Source organism: Oryx dammah, unplaced genomic scaffold, assembly GCF_014754425.2.
Source record: "Oryx dammah isolate SB20612 unplaced genomic scaffold, SCBI_Odam_1.1 HiC_scaffold_10, whole genome shotgun sequence".
Lineage (NCBI taxonomy): Eukaryota > Metazoa > Chordata > Mammalia > Artiodactyla > Bovidae > Oryx > Oryx dammah.
In genome coordinates this window covers 29,889,511-29,906,617 of record NW_024070194.1, presented here as the reverse complement: position 1 = coordinate 29,906,617, position 17,107 = coordinate 29,889,511, and the positions used below count along the sequence as shown (strand labels likewise).

At 44.1% G+C, this 17,107-nt stretch overlaps 1 protein-coding gene and 1 non-coding gene across 2 annotated transcripts in view; one reads left to right on the top strand and one right to left on the bottom strand.

The window, feature by feature from the left end:
* LOC120868588 (signal-regulatory protein beta-1-like) overlaps nucleotides 1-10,914 on the top strand; it is a 36,186-nt gene extending 25,272 nt beyond the window's left edge. Inside the window, 5 exon segments of the mRNA XM_040247308.1 lie at nucleotides 5,785-6,056; nucleotides 6,059-6,110; nucleotides 6,754-6,984; nucleotides 6,987-7,079; nucleotides 10,814-10,914. Of these exon segments, the coding sequence (XP_040103242.1) occupies nucleotides 5,785-6,056; nucleotides 6,059-6,110; nucleotides 6,754-6,984; nucleotides 6,987-7,079; nucleotides 10,814-10,914 (749 nt within the window).
* On the bottom strand, nucleotides 1,157-1,228 carry TRNAF-GAA. Its single transcript has one exon. It is a non-coding gene; the product is annotated as a tRNA-Phe (tRNA).
* Nucleotides 10,915-17,107: the final 6,193 nt, after the last annotated feature.

Here is a 17,107-nt window from a genome sequence, read left to right as displayed (position 1 = left end):
TTCTTGCCTGGAAAATCCCAGAGACGGGGGAGCCTGGTGGGCTGCCGTCTGTGGGGTCGCACAGAGTCGGACACGGCTGAAGTGACTTAGCAGTAGCAGTAGCATCTTTTTGCCAGTTTTTTTTTTAATGTCCTGTGGACATCTAACAACAACGTATGAGATACAAAATTTTAAATATATTGTGTAGGATATGATTAATATAAACTAATTAAATATAATTCAATTATATTTAAATTATTAATAACATCGAGATATTCCTATTCTTATTTTTTCTGCATTTGATAAAATATTCTCAGATAAATGTTAATATATCTCACTATGTTTATATATTTTTTTCTTTTCCATTAAAAAAAAAGGAACTCAATCTGACTCCAGGCAAGGCTCCTTCCTTCACTGGCATTGGAACTAGTTTTCTGGAAGGGCCTGGCACGTAGAAGTTGCAGAATAAAAACTCCTTGGGCTTCCCTCAGAGCTCAGTCAATAAAGAATCTGCCTGCAATGCAGGAGACCCAGAATCAATTCCTGAGTCGGGAAGATCCCCTGAAGAAGGAAATGGCAACCCACTCCAGTATTCTTGCTGGAGAAACCATGGACAGAGAAGTCCAGCAGGCTATAGTCCAAGTCGCAAGAGTCGGACACGACTTAGTGAGTAAACCACCACCACCCTGAATCTCCTTGAATTAACCAAGGAGCTCTTTTCATTGCTTCCCCCAAGGTTCAGAAGGTCCCTCACATTCAGACCCTGAGCCTGAGGTGACTAGAAAACTCTCCCTACTTTCACCCACATGATCCCAAATCCCTCATTCCATATCAGCACCTAGAGCTGCCCTGTTTTTCAACAACTGCTTAACACTCAGCATATGGAGACAGCATCATTTATCTCACAGTCTCCTGTTGATGGAGACTAAGTTGTTCCTAACCTTGGGCTACTCAAACAGTGCTAAGGTGGATAAGTTTTCCAAGTGTCACTGTACTCAGAGGAGAAATACCCACTGGAAGTGGCATTCCTAGTTCAGACAGTGAAATGAAGTGAATTCACTCAGTCGTGTCCGACTCTTTGCAACCCCATGGACTGTAGCCTACCAGGCTCCTCCCTCCATGGGATTCTCCAGGCAAGAGTACTGGAGTGAGTTGCCATTTCCTTCTCCAGGGGATCTTCCCAAGCCAGGGATCGAACCCGAGTCTCCCGCATTTCAGGCCGACGCTTTAACCTCTGAGCCACCAGGGACTCAGCCACCAGTTCAGACAGTATGTGGATTTTAATTTGTGTGATGATATTGCCTAATTTCCCTCCTAGTCTTGGTAGCAAATAATCTCCCCAAACATCTAGACATCAGCAGGGAAGATGTTTTTTCCTGATTTCTCAGATATTACTAAACTTCCCAGATGGTGGATCCCCTGCTCAGTCTCAATACAGCTAGTAAGTGGCTCTACCATCTCTCAGATCTGCTGGCTCCCAGGGCTCTCTTCCCCAGGCCGCCTGCCCAGATGATTCCCTGGTTGAGAAAGGAGGGAGGGGAGAGGAGGAACAGCCTGTCAGATGGTGAATCCTCCTTAGGCATTTACTCATTATAAACAGTGTTCAGAAGGAAAGGTTGTCTGTTTACCACTTTTACAGGTGAGGACACTGAGGCTCAGAGAGGGAACCTGATTTGTGAACAGGTAGAGGAGCCAAGATCGAATCCCAGGCACTCACAGTCACACAGCCCTGTTCTCTGCACACCCCACTGTGCTTATCAAAGAGTTGAGAAGACTCCAGCCCTGTCCTCTTAAATTCATATTTCATTCTTTTCTTTAGAGATAAACATTTTAAAAGGCCCTGTAAGGGAGGCAAGTCCAGTTTTACAACCCAGATGAGACGGACCGTTCAGTGTCACATGACGTGCTGGAAAGTTCCGCAGTGACAGGGATCAACACTCTGAAGAGCATCAGGAGATTTTCTCCCCATTGACGTGATGTTGCCCCTTCACTAGGCCTCCTGTGGAGCAGGTCCGGGAAGGGTGGTGTGGACAGAGCCCAGAGGGGCCACTGCGATGCCAGCAGCACCAGGCACGCCCATTCCTGGTTTGGTGGACTGAGGATGAGGAGAGGGAGGTGTTCCCTAGAGGGTAATGAGGGCCCATGTGAGCAAGAGTTCCTGTTCTAGACTCAGGTGTTGGGAGCCCATGTCTTCCCTTGTTGTTCCAGGGTCCCCAGGGCTGGGCCCTGAGAGGCTCCTCCTCCCTGTAGTCACTTGAATTCAAGAATCTGAGGGAAAAGGCGGGGTGGTGGTCAGTGTGGCGGCTCCTGAAGGTGGGCACTTGCTCTGCTGATGGACCTGAAAGCTTGGACTTGACAGGAAATACCAGGACACAGTCAGGGGCTAAGAGGAGACAGACCCTTCATTTCTCTCCGCCTCAGTTTCCTCATCTGCACGATGTGGTCATCATGTCTTTCAGGAGAGTTGGAAGGATTTGAGGAGCTCCATCCAAATCACCAGCACAGTTCCCTGTACTGGGCACCCCCTTCCTCACCTGTAGAAAGAGGATGATCACACAACCTTTGCAGGGTGTCCTGAGGGCAGAATGACCTGGTGAAAGGAGAGCCCCTCAGGGAGCGATGGTGCTGACCTCCCAGGCTGTGGGGTCAGGCTGTGGGGTCCTGGGCACGTCTCAGTTCCCTCTCGTCCTCAGTTTCCCCATCTACGAAGTTATGGTGATCACACAACTTTCAGGGGTCTGTGATTGATTGGAGAGGGCCTAGGAAGTTCTGGATTGGGGCAGAGGGGTGGCGGTTAGGGTGTTCCTGAGCTCAGGGCAGTGTCTGAGAGCCTGGGCCAAACCCCTGCCTGAGAACTCATCCCAACTCCGCCCCGTCCCAGCGCTGGGACCTCTGCCGAATCTCTCCCCACTCTGGGCCTAAGTGTCCTCATCCCTCAGTGCCAGCCCTGTCCTCACAGAGTAGCTGAAAGGACTAAATGAGGGACACATGTCAAGAGCTTAGAGCAGACCCTGGCATGTGACACATGTTCCACTAACATGAGCCCTGATGTGTTGGAGCCAGAAGACCCCAGACAGGGTCACTTTCCCTCCAGGACTGAGTACCATTGACTTACTGTGGAGCTGGGTGCCTTTCAACCTCAGCTGCTCATTGGAGATGGGAGATGGTGACAAGATCCCAGGACCCTGGCTGTACCGTAGAAATCCTGATTTAAGTGCACAGATATGGCCTGGACAGCTGAGTGTCAACTCCTGTGGAGGATGCTGGTGCCCAGCTAGGGCAGAGAAGCCTGAGCTGCGTGTTCTCTGAGGTCACCGAGAGGGAAGGCTGTGGTTTTTCCCTGATAGAGGTCGGTCCCCTGCTGTGCCTGGATTATAAGACCAGCTCTCCCAAGTGTGAGCACTTCAGAATAACCTGTGATGGTGACAGATCTTAGGAGGCCCAAGAAACTCAGCCTGAGTGGAGTGGCAAGGAGACCCCACTCCAACAGAGCTCACCTGGGTTGAGAGGGCCTTCCTACTCACTCAGACTGTCCTGTTCAGACCAGAGCTTCATCACCAGGGAAATCTTCCCATCTTTAGACACCTGTGTGCCTAAACAGGCATTGGAATCCCTGAAAACACTCCCTTCTCAGCCTGGAGCCCTCCGGCCTCAACAACCACAGTGACACTGATGAAACCTGTCCTCTCTCCTTTGAGAGTGCTTCTAGCTTCTGTAAAGAGCTAATCTGCAGGAAAACGCCTGTGGTCTCTTGTGTGTTTTGAAAGCTAATTCCCCAAACTTATCTCTGATGGGATTATTTTTTGTAATTGGGGACAGATTCATAATTTGGTGTTTCTACTATTTTTTTTAATGTCAATTTTTGCATGGCAGCTGTTTGGAGCAGAATATGACTCTCCTTGGTGCTTCAGTTGTGCTTTTGTTTCGGCTTCTTACTGCCTAAAAAATAAATACGTAGTTTCAGAACTAGAATGACCAGATCTTATGATAACAAGGGCATCTCTAGTGGCTTAGATGGTAAAGAAAGTGCCTACAATGCTGGAGACCTGGGTTGAATCTCTGAGTCAGGAAGATCCCCTGAAGAAGGAAATGGCAACCCACTCCAGTATTCTTGCCTGGAGAATATCATAGACACAGGAGCCTGGAGCTCTATAGTCCATGGGGTCGCAAAGAGTCGGACACAACTGAGTGACTGAGTGACTAACACTTTCACTTTTCTTTTATGATAAGATCATGGATGTTATTGATTAAGCACCTACTATATGCCAAGATCTGTGTTTTATATACATCCTCATCTTACCAGGTGGTGCTTGTATCCACTTTGTCCAGAAAGTGTGAGGCTCAAGGGTAAAGAACTGCGACACTAAAATCAATCAGTCCTGTGTGCAGTGAGGTGAACTCTGACCTTAATTGCCACGTGTCCTTGGACAGCTGCACTGTCCCTGAATTTTGTCCTATATATGGGGCCACACTCAGCCCTTCCTCTCAGAGGTGTGGGAGGGATTAGAGAGCTGAGGGTGATCAAGAGATCAGGCCATCTTTAGGCTCTGAGGAAACTCTGGATAAGCAGTAACTGATCACAGTACCTGGTCCCTTTAGGGATGTCCAGGATGCTGGAGTTTACACCAGTGGCAGATTCATGTTGATGTATGGCAAAACCAATACAATATTATAAAGTAATTAGCCTCCAATTAAAATAAATAAATTTATATTTTAAAAAAAGAATGAAACAAGTTCAAAGAAATAAATATTTTAAAAAAAATAGCTATGTACGTCCTCAAATGTTTGATGAGTTTTAGTAAGCAAGTTAAATATTTAGAAATGCAAATATCTGTAATGTTTGCTGTCTACAGACTTTTACAGGAGGTATTGGGTAATAATGAACAATTGAGAGACACCCTACAGGACTCCTCTACAGGGACCCTCACATTGACTTGCTGATTTGTGTGAATCTGGGTTTTTTGTAGGCCTATGTCTGTGTCTCTGTGGATTTAATACCAGTTAGGAAGCTAAGCACCTGTGGTTTCTCAGCACTCAATGATCTTTCTTTTCAACCCAAAACTAACCCAAGAGAAAAACCCGACTCAGAAAGATGCCTGTTTGCACCCTCCTTTGAAATTCTGGGATTGATATACTAGTTCTACTGGCATTTTTGTGGGAAGAGTAACTGCCTGAAAGACAGTTCTGAACATAAATAGAGTCCAGGTTAAACAGAGATATGTATTTGTTTAGTTTAGTGAAGCATCTTGTTTTACTCCCAGCAAAAACACTTCCAGCACCAGATTTAACTCTCCCTGAAGCCTGGGCAGGATAATGCCAGCCACCCTCTTTCATAGATGAGGAGCTAGAAGGTGCCACAACCACACCTCTCATCCACTGGCCACCCTGCTTCAGCTTCTGTGTGGTCCTGTTGTGCTCCTGCTTCCCCGCATTTCCTTCTGTAAATGCATTTTCTGAAGTTAGTTAAGTTTTCCAGGTGAGCCCAGTCAGGAATAGTTAATAAAAGAGTGAGCCCAAAAAGTGCTTTTGTTCCTGTGCCCAGATTGGCGGGAAATCCCCTGGCAGAGGAAAGAAGGTGGACTCTGAACTCAGGTCTGGAATTCCAGTCAGCCCTGCCCCTGATTCAAAGTCACCCCTGGGAACCTGTATGTCTCCCCTTAACATGACGATGGTAACAGTGCCTTCCCAGAATCATTTGAAGAATTTAAAAATAATATATTTGCAATTTCTTAACATTGTCACAAGGTTTTTGTTAGTGATGATAATCACAATCACATTCATTGTTTATAAATGTTCCTTTTGTAGCCAAGCCCTCCCCGCCCATGGTATCTGGCCCTACAGTGAGGGCTACACCTGAGCAGACAGTGAGCTTCACCTGCACATCCCACGGCTTCTCCCCCAGAAACATCTCCCTTAAATTGTTCAAAAATGGCAATGAGCTCTCAGCCTCCCAAACCAGTGTGGATCCAGAGGGAGACAGTGTTTTCTACAGCATCTCCAGCACAACCAGGGTGCTGTGGGCCCCGGGAGATGTTCACTCCCAGGTCATCTGTGAGGTGGCCCATGTCACCCTGGGGGGGGGGGGGGGGCCCCTCTCCGTGGGACTGCCAATTTGTCCAAGACTATCCAAGGTAGGTGCCCCTCATGTTAGCTCAAGTCCACACCTGCCCCCAAGACCCCAGCTAGCTCCTCCTGCTCGCTTTCTGCTCCATGCCTTGAATTGCATGGAATCTACTTCCTGACATTCCTGCCCAACACCAGGCTTCTAGTTGAGCTCTTCACTCACTTCTGTGGATACCTGTGCCAAACACTATGCTAAATAGTTTTCTTTACTTTATCAATGGCTTCTCCAATTACTGAGCACCTACTATAAGCCATGGAGAAGGAAATGGCAACCCGCTCCAGTGTTCTTGCCTGGAGAGTCCCATAGACAGAAGTCTCTCGGACTGCAGTCCATGGGGTCGCAAGGAGTCAGACACGACTGAGTGACTAGGCGACCTATAAGCCGGGCCCTTATGTGCCTAGGGATTTCATTTATTTTACTACAGTTATTATGTTCCTACTGTATGATAGGGACTGATCTTGCTGATTGCAAACATTATAACCCTAATAGGAGCTATCAGTTTTTGAGCACCCACTGTGTGCCCTGCACTGTGCTTAGTGATTTCATTCCTATGCAGAGAGACCCTTTGAGCACTTGCTGCCCACCTGGCTCTGACCTGGGTGCAATGACCTGTCCCATATTGTCAGAGCTTCTTCTCTGTGCTCTTTCAGTTTTATCCACCTTGGAGCTTACACAACACTCCATGGGGAACCAGGTGAATGTCATTACCTGCCAGGTGAACAAGTTCTACCCCAGAGACTTGCAGCTGACCTGGTTGGAGAATGGAATCATATTCTGAACAGAAGTGACGTTGACCCTCATAGAAAACAAGGATGGAACCTTTAACTGGACGAGCTGGCTCCTGGTGAACTCTGCCCACAGGGAGGCTGTGGTGCTCACCTGCCGGTGGAGCATGACGGGCAGCTGGCAGTCACCAAAAAGCATACCCTGGAGGTCTCTGCTCATCAGAAGGACCAGGGCACCCACAAACTCCCTGGTGAGGACTCCACTCCAACTGATCCAGTTCTTTATAATGAAGGGAGTACTTCATGCTTTTTATCGAACAATCTAGAAGTCAATAGATATAAACTAGAACTTTAAAGTGAATTCCCTCCTGACCACTGGTAAGAGTATGTTATATTCTTTATAGATCCTTTGAAAACATGGTCCATGGCATTAAGAAAGAGAGGAAGGAAGAATGTCATCCTGTTCAGTGTCCTGCCTCTTTCTTTCTTCAAATAACTATTTCTGTGTTCACCATTCCATATCTGCCCACTTGCCACCTCCTTATTCTTTCTAACCTCTGCCTGGTCTCTCTTCAGCCTAGACTTTTCCATCCATATCAGGAACATCACACCAGTAAATGTCTGTACTTACTACTCTGTGAAGTTCTGGAAGGGGAGCCGTGAGGACAAGAAGGTAGAGTTGCACCAGGCACCCAGGTGACCATGAGTGGCCACCGCGTGGGCTCCTTTGTCCTTTGATTTGTGACAGTGGGCCAGAAATGATCATAATTGCTCACTGCACATTAACTGAATGCAACTGTCATTTCATCTCCTTTTCTGCTTCAGCCACCCAGTGGGCTTTGAGTTTACAGAAGGGACTCAGGGAGCAGTGGGGATGGGGGTGGGTCTTGTGTTGTTGAAGATTTGTTGCCTTTAGTCCAGGTCATTGGGATAATCAAGGTGAATGAGTTCCTGAGGACAGGAATCCCAAGCCTGCACAAGAGATGCATGCTAATTACAGACTTGTTCTCCCACAGCTTGGACTTGTTCCAATGACAGCACCCCCACTTTATATAAATAAAACATCTCGTAGACTGTCATGTAACATCAAGAGAGGGTCAAGTCAGGTTTCCAGGAATCTTTCTCCAGAAGACCTTTCAAAGGCCCACATTTCTTCCAACACGCCCTACGGTATTGTCCTCATCTATTGGGTCAATGCTGGGTCACTGAGTGTCCATGTCCCTGCCTGCTGGAAGAATTAAGAGAGGAAAGAGAGAACAAACAACTTCCTTTAAACTAGTGATATAGAGAAGTTACATAATTGTGTCCACAACTTATGTGTGTCAATGGTGTCTGCAATTGTGTGGTCTTTTCATTAGGGACATTATTTTCTATAAAACTAATACCAGTGTACACTTAATTAATATAATCAATACTAATTCCCAATATCATTTAAAGTGGAATATAAATTCAAATTTTTCAAAATATCTTTTATAATTATTTTTTGTTCACCAAAATTGTTTTTAATTCGTCTGTAAGTTTTTGGCAAAATTTTCCCGTGACACCATGTGGGTCATGAGAATCTTTTTTTTTTTTTTAATTTGAAGCAAAATTTCAATTGCTTAAGACTATTCAGAACATTCATTTCATATTGTGTGAGCTGTGGTAGGCTGTGCTTTTTGAGTTATTTCTTCCATTGTCTCTGAGTTTTCAAATTGCTGTCCATACAGTTGTTCATAAAATTCTCTTATTATCCACTGATATCTGCAGAGTCTGTACTAATGTCTTCCATTTCCATTCCTGTTACTGGAAATGTGTCATTCCTCCTTTTTTATTTATTTATTAGAAGCATTTCATTTTAATGGTGTTTTGAAAGAACACACTCTTTGTTTCAGTTATTTTCTCTATTGTTTTTGTTTTAAGTTTCATTGATTTTTCTTTTCCGTTTTTGATTTCATTTATTTTTCTTATTTCTGTATTATTTCCTCTCTTCCTTTTGCTTTAGGTTGTCTTGCTCCTCATTTTCTAATTTCTTGAAGCAGAAATTTAGATTATTGGTTTAGACTTTCTTTTTGTCTAGTGCCACACCTGGCTCTCTTTTTGTGCTAGGGAATTAGGAGAGTGGACCTGGGTGACTGACTGCTGTGTTCTTCCTCCAGTCCTCAGATCTCCAGCCTGTTCACCTCTTCTTCCACCTAGAGTTCTCCTATGCTTATCCTCTGTGTTATTTCTAGGGTTCAAGTTGTACTTAACAGGGAGTGTAGGAGAGAAGAGTTCATGTAATCTTGTCTACGGTGGCTTGGAAATGCTTTCTAATCTTCCATCTCCTGCTTGGACTCAACCAGGGTTGGTACTTCTGGGCTCTCCCATCAAGGTTGCTAGTGTAGCAAGGCTGGAAGCGTTTTTTGAAACATTTAGGTTGGCAGGCTGAAGAGAAGCCTAAAATGCTGATGTGACCCTTCCACCCAGACCCAAAGCCTACCCTGAGCATCTGAGGGCTCCAGCCATTGCACTCCTGGGTCCAGTGGGTCTAGTGTGAGGATGCATATCTTATTGTTTGTTCTTACGGTACTGAGATGTCTTACAATATTTCTAGCCTCTCTTCTCTCAGCACAGCATAATCTAACATTTAAAGGAGTTTTTGGTTAGTTGGTTTTCATAGAGGGAGAAAGGTTGTGAGTCCTCTCATTCTTTGGTTCTCTTTCGTCTTTGAGGAACGTAAATCCTGAAATCCCTTCCACTATGTTTTTCCTTTTTCCCATTTTCCCTTCGCCATTCAATAGCCAAACAGTACTTTTTCCTTCTTTTCACCTAGAAGCTGGGGCTTCCCAGGTATCTCAGTGGGTAAAGAATCTGCCTGCAATGTAGGAGTCATAGGTGTCACAGTAAGATTCCCGGGTCAGGAAGATCCCCTGGCGGAGAGCATGGCAACCCACTCCAGTATTCTTGCCTGGAAAATCTCATGGTCAGAGGAGGCTGGCAGGGGTCACATGTGTCCATGGGGGCACAAAGAGTCGGACACGACTGAAGCGACTGAGCATGCATGCAGGCACACGCAGAAGTTAAACATTTTAAATTGTGTCTCTCCTTGAATTAGGTTCCTATAGTCACTGTAAGTAGTTACCATGTTTAGTGATTTAATGCAAGTATATTAATACATATTATACATATACACACACACAAATATGCTTAATATAGTTGTAGAGGTCAGACGTCTGTGATGGTGGCTGGGCTGTGTTCCCTCCAAAGGCTCTAGAGGAGAATCCATTTTCTTGCCCTTTCCAGCTCCCAGAGGTGCCCACACTCCTTGGCAAAGGGCCCCATATCACGCTGACCTCTGCTTCTGACATTGCACCTCCTTCTCTGACTCCCTTGCCTCCATCTTTTACTTGTAAGGATCTTCATGATCATGTGAGCTCCACTCAGAAAATCCAAGATAATGTGCCATCTTAAGATCTTTAACTTGATCACTACTGATCACCTCTTTTGACACATATGGTAATCTGTGCACAGATTTGGGGGATTGTGTGCCAACCATATTAAATCAAGAATAGGTTGAAGCCCTTTCCTGTGATCTATGCACTGTTCTACAGGACACTTTTTTTTTTTTAATATTTTCAAAGTTTAGGCAAATTTCATGTTCATGATGTTAACCTTATCAGACTTGACTATTTCTCCTGAAATTTTTCTAATGGCTGACTGAGGATGGAATTGCAGCCTAGTGAGAGACTGTGCACTAGGACTTGCTGAATTTTCTCTTGTCTCACAGTTATTTTCACTTCTGGAATTTTCTCTTCAACTTATAGGACCACTGAAGCCTGAGAAAAGAGAGTGTGAGATGAGGGATTCCTGTGCCCTAATGTCTGCCTCAAGCTTGAGGCCAGCAGGCAGGTCAAAGCCACAGAGTGTTGGTGGGCCCAGGTGGCCTCAGATGGAGTAAGTGGAGGCCCTGGGAATGGTTCCTCTGTGATCCTTCTAATCAATTCTCTTATCCCCTGATTTCCAGGCCCAGAACAGTCTTCGCCTCTCCTGGTAGTTTTCCTCCTAGGCCCCAAGATGCTGCTATTGGCTGGTGTCTCCCTCATCCTAATCTGCAAGAAGTTTTGAGCATAAATGTAAGTTGGGGTGGGATGGAGGGGAGGACAAGTTCTGTCCTAGAGCTTAGGGAGGCTACTCATAGACCACACAAGGTCAGGGTGGAGTTAAGAGAAGGTGAAGTAGCTCCCTCAATCCCCTCAGGAGGCCCTGCTTCCCTCTCAGCGTTACCCAGTTCTCAGGAGGTGTGTGAGGTCCTAGAGGAGATGGGCTGGATCAGGGGTTTTCAAAGGGTGTCCACAGAGTCTTAGGGGTTCTATAGAGGAAGTGGGCAGAGGGTGCTGAATGAGGAACACCTGAGCGGGTGGTTCACTTAAAATCTGAGACTTCTTGGGGCAAAAGAAATCCATATTTTAGGGCAATGTTGAGAAGTTTGGATCAGCTGTTCTGATCTTGCTCTGATCCTCTGTGTAACAGGAGAAAGGCTTAGGAAGGGGCACCAGGGGCACAGAACCTGGGGAGGAGGGAAGGAGGCTGAGCGGGTAAAGTCCTATCTCAGGAGCTGCCTGTCCTCTCAGGACAGGTATCCTAGGAGGAGAACACCTGGGTACATCAGCGGGATTCATGAAACGTTTCTTGAGTGATGAGCATATGACATTTTCCCACAGCTCCATCCTTCCCACCTGCTTGGTGCCACCCTCTCTCTCTGCTGCCTCCTTCCCTCCCTGAAGGGCCCAGCCTTGGAGAAGAACCCAGATAGAAGCTCCACAACTTTGCTCCAAATGCCTCCCTTCCATGGAGACCTGCCTGCTCACATGTTCCTGAAGCCCCCAGAGCTATGTCTTCATACTTGATCCTGAGTGGAGATCATGGGAAGTAGTTCTGGGGACGGACTCATGACATATCCCTGGAATGTGAGAAATAAGTCAGATCAACACAGGTCAGGTTATCTCTCATCTGTAACCCTGGACTTGGCTCACACTAATGTTCTCTGCAGAGAAGTTATTCTGTCTTCTGTTCACTGGACTCCTCGCCCTTTGAGTATAAATGATGCCCTATCTTGGTTTTAAGAAAAATTATCCTCCTTCCTCATTATCTCAATAGCTTATTTTTCAAACCCACAGAGTAGTGTTCCCTCCTCTCTCTGTGATGGGAAGAGTAGTCTTTCTATCATTTTGCATCCTTCCTAACCCTGGTGCTCATGGTAAATACACTATGTCCAGAAGCCTAGAGTCATCCTCGATTTCTCTTTCTTTTATATCACATATTCAATTCTGTCTTTAAAGTGATTATGCCCAGTAGCATGATGGTAAATCTTTAACAATTGACTGTTAAAAAAGAAAAAATAAGCCTAATTGTTAGTACATGTCAAATTTTGATGTAAAATGCTTTCAATGTGGTCAATTTCAAGTTCACAACCATTTAGCAACTTAAAACATTCCTGAAAATGTAACTGTTGCCTCTCTTGAGCCAGTCCAAGCCTCTCACAGCTCACCACTGAACTCTGTCCATAATTTGCACACTCTCACGCCCATCATCTCTCCCTGGTCCCAGACACCATCATCCCTTCCCACACCACTGCTATGGTCTCTAACTGGCTTTCCTGTTTCAGGCACAGTGATTCTCGGAATGTCAGTCAAATCCTATCTCTACCCTCACCTTCTTCCTCCAACATGTCTGCTTGGCTCACTCTTTTCCTTCCTTGCAGTCTCTGCTCAAATGTCACTTTATCAAAGCACCTTCCACTTGTATAGTTTCAGTTCCGCTCTCACCATGGAATTCCGTGAGCTCTTAACCTGGTTAGTTTGTTTCCTGAGCACTTATCACCATCTGACAGAAAAGATAGGCAGCTCTCACTTTCAGAGAAGGCAATGGCACCCCACTCCAGTACTCTTGCCTGGAAAATCCCATGGATGGAGGAGTCTGGAGGGCTGCAGTCCATGGGGTCTCATGGACTGAGCGAATTCACTTTCACTTTTCACTTTCATGCATTGGAGAAGGAAATGGCAACCCACTCCAGTGTTCTTGCCTGGAGAATCCCAGGGACGGGGGAGCCTGGTGGGCTGCCGTCTATGGGGTCGCACAGAGTCGGACACGACTGAAGTGACTTAGCAGCAGCAGCTCTCACTTTAAATGGTAGAAAAGGACTATAAAAATTACTATGTAAATGGAATCATGGAATCTGATCTCAGTAATGTTGGGATGAATAATGATTGTTTTGTGACTTTTAAAATTTGTTTTTAAAGCATTAGAAACTCTCTGATTGTCAGCTACTAACAATATATAGTTTGACAAAGTAGAAACTGAGTATTAAATCAATTAATTGCTTTATAAAAACTTATCCAAAGTGTTTGAACAGAGCCTGCTTTCTTTTTCTTGTATAATTTACAATATAAGAGCATCTTTTTTCCAACTTGGTGAATTATGCTCCTTGGTAAGTTTGGATCAGTTTCCGACATTTTGTGCTTATACTCTCAAAGTTGTGAAATCTTTACAAAACTTCCTTTGATTTGAAATATTTGCTGCTGTCACATCCTCTGGGTCATTTTCAGCCTTTTCTCACCACCAGTTTCCTCATTTATGTGGTAAGTTGGCCTTCACTAAGTTCTTCTGACTGCATATCTGGAACCTTTCTTACAGTGTTAACTATTTTTTCTGTAATCCATTTGCATTCAATTTGAATGTAACTTCTGGCATCATCACTTTTTGTCTCTCCATTGCACTTTTATTTGTTGCCAATTCCCTTTTTAAATTATTCACCTTGTAAATAACAAATGAGTCCATCACTGGGAGAGTGGAGACAGCCCAGCTACTTATTTTTCTGTCTGTGCCCAAACAGAGTAACAGAGTCACAGTGGCCAATCCTGCAGACTTTTGGAGAATTAACAGGGTTGGTTATTGATAGAGATAAGCATCTGTTAGTACATAGTGATTTGTGGACGGACGTAGAGTTAGCGGCAAAGTTGGACTGCATGCAATTGTTCACAGTAAATTTCCTGTGATAACTGAAATCTGAACCATGTGTTGGGGGTTGATGTTACTCAACTAAACTGAAACTAACACACCATGCATCATGAACGTCAATGTATGTTGTCTCTTCCTCAAACAAGATGTCGGTTTTATGAAAATAGACTGAATCCTCAGTTGCCAAAACATTGACTGCCATACCAGGCCATTAATGTTTAATAAATGAGTGAATTAGTTTTTACTAAATGTTGGATTTCAAAATATAAATTGTCTAATTCAGTCACCTGACTGTTGTGTTCTAAAGTCCTTTCATTAAAGGCTAAACTCTCCTCTTTGTGTTTAGAAGTCCTATCAAAAATTCAGTATCCTTCGGAATATAAGGAAGTGAAAAGCCAAAATAAAACAAAACCAAAATGCAAAAACTGACATTTACTAGAGTTTGTCAAAGGGGCTCAGGAAACAACCGAAAGAGGCCCCAGTGGACAAAACTGGAACAATTTGAGCAACAAATATGTTAAGTATTGGATGGAATGCTTTTGTCACTTCAAAATTCATATTTAAAATGTTAATGCCCAAAGTACCATGCTTCCAGTCGCTGCATTTGGAGCACGACTAGTTCACAAGGGATCCTCTGTCATGAATGGGATTAGTACCTTCCAAAAGAGACCCACAAGGTCTTCCTAGTTCTGTCTGTCATGTGAGGATACAATGAGAAACCTACAATCCAAAAGAAGGATTTGGGACCAATCCAAAATCATGCTGCTACTATGATAGTGGAATTTGAGCCTCCAGAACTGTGAGCAATAAATTTCTGTTTTCTGTCACTCAGTCTGTGATATTTTGTTATAGCAGCCAAAATAAGCTAAGATTACAACTTCAAATACCAAATAAATACCTGTGAGTCCATATTGATGTAAATAAATCATTGAATATATTAATGAATGGAGCAGAATTTTTTAAAATCTACTGTATAAGAAAGTCCTAAATGATTTATGGAGATCAGTTCAGTTCAGTTCAGTCGCTCAGTCATGTCTGACTCTTTGCGACCCCATGAATCGCAGCACACCAGGCCTCCCTGTCCATCACCAACTCCCGGAGTTCACTCAGACTCACGTCCATCGAGTCAGTGATGCCATCCAGCCATCTCATCCTTGGTCGTCCCCTTCTCCTCCTGCCCCCAATCACTCCCAGCATCAGAGTCTTTTCCAATGAGTCAGCTCTTCGCAGGAGGTGGCCAAAGTACTGGAGTTTCAGCTTTAGCATCAGTCCTTCCAAAGAAATCCCAGGGTTGATCTCCTTCAGAATGGACTGGTTGGATCTCCTTGCAGACCAAGGGACTCTCAAGAGTCTTCTCCAACACCACAGTTCAAAAGCATCAGTTCTTTGGTGCTCAGCCTTCTTCACAGTATCCAACTCTCACATCCATACATGACCACTGGAAAAACCATAGCCCTGACTAGAGGGACCTTTGTTGGCAAAGTAATGTCTCTGCTTTTGAATATGCTATCTAGGTTGGTCATAACTTTTCTTCCAAGGAGTAAGCGTCTTTTAATTTCATGGCTGCAGTCACCATCTGCAGTGATTTTGGAGATACTTCACTCTAAAATGGAGAAACCCAGTTTACCACTCCTGAGGTATAGACTGCATGTCGTGACTCATTTCCAAAGAAGACAGAATGGAAGGAGGAAAATGGATAACTTTATGGTGGGGAAATTTGACAAATACAAATTATCCAGGTCATTAAATGTTCTTCAACAATCAAAATCAATATCAATAGACATAAGTCATGTAGATCTGATGAAAATGGCACTTTTCCTCTGGGACTTTCTTCCCACAAAACCTATAACCATAGTTTAATTATGAGAAAGGCATCAGAAAAGTTGTAGTAGAGGGACATCCTACAACAAATTTGAGAAGTATTTATCAGATCTGTCAAAATCATCAAAAACGAGGAAAGTCAGGAAACATATCACAGCTGAGACGAGCCCAAGGAGAAACACAACGAGTAAATGTGTGTGTACACATCCTGTGTGATCCTACACAGGATCGTTGAAAAGACAAGGACTTTATGAGAAATTTAAGGACATCTGTTATGGCCCAAATGTTTGTGTCCTTCCAAAATTCATTCGTTCAAATTTAATCCCTGATGTGATGGTGTTTGGAGGTGGGTCTTTGTGAAGGAGGTAAGTCTTGAGGGTGGAGCCCTTTCCTAGACTGTCATATATTTGGAATCATGCAGCATGTAGATTTTTGCTTTCAGTTATTAAGAACAATTTAAGATTCTTCCACATCTGTTGAAGGATTGAGAGCTGATTGCATTTTAGTCCAGAATAATATTTGATTATCTGGATTCACCAATTTCTTTACCAACTCATCTAGGTGATTTTCAAGTTTTTGCAAGTATGAATAAAGCTGCTGTGAACTTTAGGGAGAATATTTTCCAGGGCTCTCTCCTGATACCTCAAATATCCCTTGGATTGTAGATATGCTCCATCTGTCTCACAACATCTTCTTTCTGTGAATGACAGCTAAACTGTGCTTGAACTCCTGATTCACACAAGTATGAAATAATAGATTTGTGTTTTTTAAGCTATTATGTTTGTGGTAACATGTCATTAAGCTACAGAAAACATGCACTGAAACTGAAAAATCCATCAAGAGGAAATCCTCCATAGTTTCCTAGAACTCCTCTGGCAAGCACTCTGTGTATCTTCTGTGAACTTCATGACAGTGCTGCTTATGTACCACACAAGAACACATCCAAGAACAATTAACTACTAAGGAATAACATTTTGTTGGCTAGGGCTGAGCATTGATTAACATGAAGCACTTTGATAGTTAAGAATTTTCTCAGACATAGTTAAGAATTTCCACTGTCATAGTTAAGAATTTCACAGTTTTCACCCACTAGGAAAAATATCAATTCCATGGAGAAAAACAAGAATTAACATTTATTTTTGTGAATTGGGATAAGTTGACTTTTGCCCCATAAAAGAACTTGTGGAAAATGGGAGGTGGCTTTTTCTCCAGGTAACTCTCTGAGTATTGTTTGTTTTGTTAAGATCACATTGCCCTTAGCCTAAGGCCTTATCTCTGATTCCAAAACAGACAGAGTCTGACACAGACTCTATTTGACATTTCTTGTTTATTAGAAGGGATTCCCTCGTGGCTCAGAGGGTAAAGCGTCTGCCTGCAATGCAGGAGACCTGGGTTCCATCCCTGGGTCAGGAAGATCCCCTGGAGAAGGAAATGGCAACCCACTCCAGTACTCTCGCTTGGAAAATCCCATGGACGGAGA